The sequence below is a fragment of the Phoenix dactylifera genome, unplaced genomic scaffold (assembly GCF_009389715.1).
Source record: "Phoenix dactylifera cultivar Barhee BC4 unplaced genomic scaffold, palm_55x_up_171113_PBpolish2nd_filt_p 001130F, whole genome shotgun sequence".
Classification (NCBI taxonomy): Eukaryota; Viridiplantae; Streptophyta; class Magnoliopsida; order Arecales; family Arecaceae; genus Phoenix; species Phoenix dactylifera.
In genome coordinates, this window is record NW_024068473.1 from 79,098 (window position 1) to 85,456 (window position 6,359).

The 6,359-nt window shown below is 40.2% G+C and overlaps 1 protein-coding gene across 1 annotated transcript; it reads right to left on the reverse strand.

Annotated features, from left to right (window-relative positions):
* Positions 1–4,094: 4,094 nt before the first annotated feature.
* LOC103716739 (glutathione S-transferase U17-like) lies at positions 4,095–6,098 on the reverse strand. Its single transcript, XM_008804869.4, has 2 exons — positions 5,425–6,098; positions 4,095–4,667 (listed from the first exon to the last, which is right to left on the reverse strand). Exons 1-2 carry the CDS (start codon positions 5,971–5,973, stop codon positions 4,290–4,292), a joined length of 927 nt encoding a protein of 308 aa, XP_008803091.1. The 5' UTR covers positions 5,974–6,098; the 3' UTR covers positions 4,095–4,289.
* Between the last annotated feature and the right edge of the window lie 261 nt (positions 6,099–6,359).

Below are 6,359 nucleotides of genomic sequence, written 5' to 3' on the forward strand. Positions count from 1 at the left end.
TAGCATGCGATAAATTCAGCCTCCATAGTGGATGATGCAACAATAGTTTGTTTTATACTTTTTCAAGATACAACACTTCCAATATGAAGGAAGATGTATCCTGAAGTAGACTTTCTTGTATCTGTGTTTCCAACAAAATTCTAATCTGAATATCCAACTACTTCCAAACAATCAGAATGTCTGTATGTAAGCTTGAAGTCTTTATTTCCTTGCAAGTACCTCATAACCCTTTTGACAGCTTTCCAGTGCTCTATATCTAGGTTACTTTGGTATCTGCCAGACATTTCTATTGGATATCCAATATCAGGCCTAGTGCATACCTGTGCATACATAAGGCTCCCTACTACAGAAGCATAAGGGATGTCTTTCATCTTTTCTCGTTCCAATATGTTCTAGGGACATTGATTCAAACTAAATTTGTCTCCTTTGATGATAGGTACAGAAATAGGTGACCAATCCTTCATCCTAAATCTTTCCAGAACCTTTTTAATGTAAGTATTTTGAAATAGTCCTAATTTTTTTTTTGGCTCTATCTCTGTGAATTTCTATGCCAATGATATAAGAGGCTTCACCCATATCATTCATTTTCAAGTTTTGGATAAAAAATTGTTTGTTCTCACGCAGTAAACCCAAGTCACTACTTGCAAGTAAAATATCATCTACATATAAAACTAAGAAAATATATTTGCTCCCACTAATCTTAAAGTATATACATTGATCAATGATATTCTCTAAAAAACCATATGAAAACACAGCGTTGTGAAACTTTATGTGCCATTGACGGAAAGTGATGCGTTACAGAAATGCTCTCCCAAGTGCAGGAGAATCGCACAAGTAGTATAACTCGGAAGTTCGAGGTCGATTCCTCAGGGAACGATCTATGGATTATTAGTGTAATTTTTAGATGTAATTTTCAATTGAGTGTGTGGATTAAGATGATGTTTTGATTTTCAGAAATTAAAAGTAGAGAATAATATATCAATAAACAAAGTTCAATAAAATAAAGATGGTAAGGATCTGGAATCCCCCTTGATGATATTGCATCCAAGAAATAAACTCTATGGTTCTTGAGTACAGATTAACTGTAGGATAGATCTAATCATGGTATATGTTTCATGAACATATGAACTCAATTTCTAAGCATTCATCGTGCTTTCTACATCAACGACGAATCAAATACTAAAGCAATCCATATATCAATAATCATAATCCATTAAAGAGCTATCTATGAAATAACTACGCATGGATCAAGAACAAATCAGTAAATATAAGTCATTCAAATCAAAAGTTTAGAGTTTACTTCAAAGAGCAATACATCAAAGGTTCCTCCATCACCCTCCCTAAGAAATTAGCCACTCATTTCAAACATTAGTCCCCCTTTTCTCATTTTTTTTTCTTTTTCTTTTCGGAAACAGGGCCTCCCCTGTTTCCTCTTTTTTTTTCTTTCTTTCAATAGCAGGGGGCTCCCTAAACAGAGTATCCCCTCTCTGTTTTTCTTCTTTCCCAAAATGAGAGCTGAGAGCCTCCTCCCCCCTTTCAAATGAGATATCCTCCTTATGTTCCGATGGATACCTGATCCCACAAGATACGTGGAGATGCCGAGTATTCCGGATGCGAGAAGGCCAAATGCGGGATGGGAGCTGATCACGGATCTTGGGATGCTGATGATCTTCGGACGCGGAGGGACGACTGGATAGCAGAAACGGGAGATCGCACGCATGCAAAACCAGGCGGAAGAAGCAGATGGATCGGGAGGAAGATAGGACTCAGGGCTTGGGAGATCCACACGCGGACAGCTGGAGGCTCTGGGATGCGAACTCGGAAGGCTGAGACGCGTTGGATGCTGGGATGAAGTCGGATCTTTGCTGGAAAATCGCTGGAAAGAGATGCGGAAATGCTGGGATTCTTGCGCTTGGGATGATGCAAACGTGGACTCGGAAGCTTGGATCTTTGCTGGGATGAGGTGCGGACAAGGCGTGCACTCATGAGGAACTCGGACGTGGACGGCTGGGCAGCGAACGGATGGAGCTTGATCTTGAAGAGTGCTGGAGCGTGGAAGCTTTGGAATGCATCGCGGGATGAAGCTAACAGCGGAAGAATGTGGGTCGCATGCTGGGACGCTCGGGAGAAGTAGAATGGGGCGTGGACGGCTGGGGATGAAGCTTGGAATCAATCCGGGGACTGAGACGCGGACTGAGACGCGGATGCTGGAATCTGTTGGAATACATGGGAGATGAACCGTGGATGGCTAGGAGCTGATCACACGCGCTGGGTCTGAGAAGGCTGATGTGGCTGGAACTCGAGAGAGCTGGCTCACGCGTGAGGCGGGCTAAAGAAGAGCTGGGATCTGTTTTGCAGCTGGGAAGAGATGAATTTGTATAAAATAATGATGAAAATTATAATAAGTGCTATGGATAAAATATTTAATCATGCAAATGTTAACACCTATCATTTTTCATTATTTTGCTAGCATTAGGCTAAGTTAATTTGTACTTAGATCGCACTTTTGTGCTCTCATCAGAAAGCCTATTTTAATCCATATATTTTTCTTTAATTTGCAAACTAAGTGACTGCGCTTCTCACTATGAAAATCATTAGGTTGACACATGTATACATCTTCTTTAAGATCTCCATTTAAAAATGTTGTTTTTATGTCCATTTGATGTAGCTCTAAATCGATTAATATCATAGGCTTATAAATAGGCTAGGCTAGCGACCCTTATCAATAACTAAAATTTCGTCAATTTTCTTCCATCAAGAAAACTACGTTAGACATAACTACATATAGTGGTTAATTACCTACCACCCAAAGTCATCCAATAACTAAATCATGTAGGCCACATGAAAATATGCCTAACAGACAAGTCAACCACTACACATCCCTAAGTTCATGAATTACACAAGCATACTACATCATCATTCCAAAATAGGATCATCACTAAAAAAGATACAACCCATAACAAATATACTAAAAGTAGATCCACTTTCTTGAACCTCCTATATTAAGCCTCTAATTTCTGCAACTCTTGAATCAAACCTTTCTCAATGTCATGAAATATATTTGTTTCATTCTCGAATATAGTAAACTTTGTCTCACAAGCAAAAGCTTGCAAACTTGCATTTTATCTCCTTAACCTTTGCACTTCATTATGTAATTCAGAGATTACCACCATTCATTGAGCACACATAGAGGGTCTATTCAATCGCAATACCTACAATATAACTTTTCATCCTAGACAATCAATTCACTTAATAAATGAATAAGGATGAACATTTGACAAATAGATTCTTAAGTACTATTAAATCATGCTTACATGGTAGTTGGGTTAACCTACAAATCTCCTACCATGATTATTATCAGTCCACGAGATCCACTGTTTAACATAAATATTATATTTATATTTTAGATGAAGAATATTACTCATCTTGGATAGAGTATAGCGCTGCACTAGAGGTGGAATATTGCGTCTTGACGAAGAACCCAAACTATTACTCGATGCCTATATTCATGGCTTAAAACAAACTAAATCGTAACAAAGAACGAAATTTTCACTTCATACCCGGAATGATATGCTTCTTCTCTATCATCCTCTCTCTATCATTATTGCTCTTGCTTCTTCTTTTCATACCTATATTGCTCTCGCTTATGTTACAACTTTATTAACATTACATAAGATGCTATCTCAACAATTTAATCCAAAAGACGGCAATGTTTGCTCTTTAATTTGCCACGTAATTTTATTTATAAGTCGTGCAGTCATATGACACTCAAGGGCAGACGGTGTTGAGCTTTATTTATCCAATTTTTGGATTTCGCATGATTTCTTCATGTTATTGACTAAATTGCCACTGCATGACCTTTACTAGCTTGATTACTAGTACTCCAAAAGTTCATGGCAGAAAAATATATTTTTTCCGATAGAAAATTATGGAAAATGATCAACTCAAAAATTCACTCAATAAAATGGTGCCACCTAGCTGAATTGTGAAGCCCCTTTGTATTGGATACAAGTGATTTTTGGACTCAATCCTGCCTTCAAACTTATATGCATTCCTCGTGTCCTGGTTTTCCCAAAGAAAATCTCGCACAAGAATTTATAGAAAGAAACAGAAAAGCTAAGATATTATTAATAAGCAAAAACTGTTGTCAAGGATAGTTAAACTTCAATCATTTCCTCTTGTCCTGCTCTTCTCATTTCCTCTAGAGATAATTCTGCCATTTGATATTTCTGTCACCCTACCTCAAACATACCTTCTACAAACAACTAGCTACTGAAACGAAAATGGCTTCACTTCGCAGGAGCAGCAGTCTTGAGCTTAGCCTGAAGCATCTTGGCAAATTCCACCAGCTTGTCGGTCTCCGGCATCAACCCCCTCACCGCATCATTAGCACAGAATCTCTCCACCCATTGCGCCAAGAGAGGCGTCTTGGCCTCATCCAAAAACTTGATGCCTGTCATCTTCTCCGTTGCCTTTAACCACCCCAAGGAGCACCCAAGGGCAATGTCCAGGAACCCGATGGTGTCACCTCCAAAGAAGCCCTTCCCTTTGCTGCATTTCTGAAAGGCCTCCTCCAGTAGTTTTAGCCCCGCGAAGACCTGCTCCACTGCTTCCGCCCTGGCCTCCTCTGTTTGTGCCCTTGAGCTTGCGAACACTGAAGGGAACCACTACACAAAATGAAATAAAAGAAAGTAGAAGTAAGTTTATCAAAAAAAAAAAAAAAAAATGAAATGGAACTTGGGACTAAATTATGAAAAAAGCTTCTTCATTTGGACGTGGAAAAATAATGACAAATTTCTGCATTTATTTCGAGGTATAACTGAAAATTATGAGAATATATCATGATGATGAAAATTCAGGCAGTCCTCGAGCTTAACTTTGCCTATAAAAAATTATGGCAACCTGAAATATATCTCAGAAAAATGCCAAAATTAGGATACAACCATTCCAATAACCTAGAAAAAAACAGTCACTGCCTAATAAAACATGGGTGGATTGAAGGCCAGGCTCCATTCATTAGCACAGCCTTGGGGACAGACTCCTTGTAGCCAAATATTTGAAACAAAATTAACCCTACTCTCTGGACTGTTTATGAAGGTTATAATTGTGACCTGTGGTGCGTAGTGGTTGCACCACTTATCTTCTTGGAGGAGGTTTGGATGTAAGTATTGGGTTGTGCTTCTCCAGGTATTTGGGATTGGACAATTACCTTGTGTATCTCCCCTCAGTGTAAAAACAAATGAGGGATATATATATATTAAAATTTTTAGCATGTAACTTGTCTAAAAAGGCAAGACAAGTGATAAAACTTGTTGCAGTAAGATCATAAAAAGCCAGAAAAATAGATAAATCTAAAAGCTCATCATCTGAATGACAGAACAATCGCTGCTCTCGTTTTAAAAGAACAAAACTGGATCAAATTACCTTGTCATCAACATAGTGGGCCCAGAAGCGGTGGAGGGCACGGTCGTACGGGTCGGCGGGCAGGATGGCAGGGGGCGTGGCGGCCCAGACGTCGTCGATGTACTGAACGATGATCATGGACTCACAGACGGGCTTGCCTTCATGGATGAGTACAGGAATTTTCTTGTACACAGGGTTGGACTCGAGCAGCAGCTCACTCTTCACCCCAAACACCTCCTCCAAGAACTCGTAATCCACTCCCTTCAGATTCAGAGCGATCCGTGTCCGAATCACAAACGGGCTTGCCCACACCCCCAAAAGCTTCACATCCTCTCCTCCCCGGGTCATTCTTGTTCCCCCTTCAACTCTCTCACTCACTGCTTGTGCTGTTGGCAATCTTTTCTCACTTGTAATGCTGGAAGATAGCTTTAACTCTCTGTGCATGGATCCGATGGGAAGGAGTAGGCCTGATATGGGGTGGGTTTTGGCTATCTGGAATGGTGCTTTGGTTCTTGGGTTGGTGGCCAAGCTTCGTGAGGGATTTGATGGTGGTGCCAGTGATGCCATCATCTGCTCGTCCGCCGGTCGGGGGGAAACGGATTCAATGGAGTGGACGGTCGCGAAGGAGGGCGGAGGGGATGCACCTCACACCAACACACCACCGGAATGGATAGATTGGGTTGTTGGAGAGTATGGTTGGCTGGCTGTCACTACGCGTATATTGCAAGGTCAAAAACTTAAGATTAATTTATTTATTTTAAAAAATAATCACAAGAAGCAATCGTAACTAAATCTCGTTCAGGTACCACTGATGAAGACACCCACACAATAATACCACATTGTTAAGTTATAAGGCTTAAGCAACCTACGCAAAGGAAGTTGCAAGAACTTCCTGCAATTTGGACGCATGGCACACCGTAATAGGTCAAATAGAAAAATTTAAACAATGTTTCCGT

What these genes read in the sequence shown, in the direction of transcription:
- LOC103716739 (XM_008804869.4), bottom strand. Translation starts at nt 5,973, where the DNA reads ATGATGGCATCACTGGCACCACCATCAAATCCCTCACGAAGCTTGGCC. An exon ending in CCCACTATGTTGATGACAAG is followed by an intron (nt 4,668 to 5,424) that starts GTAATTTGATCC and finishes CATTTTGTGTAG; the next exon opens with TGGTTCCCTTCAGTGTTCGC.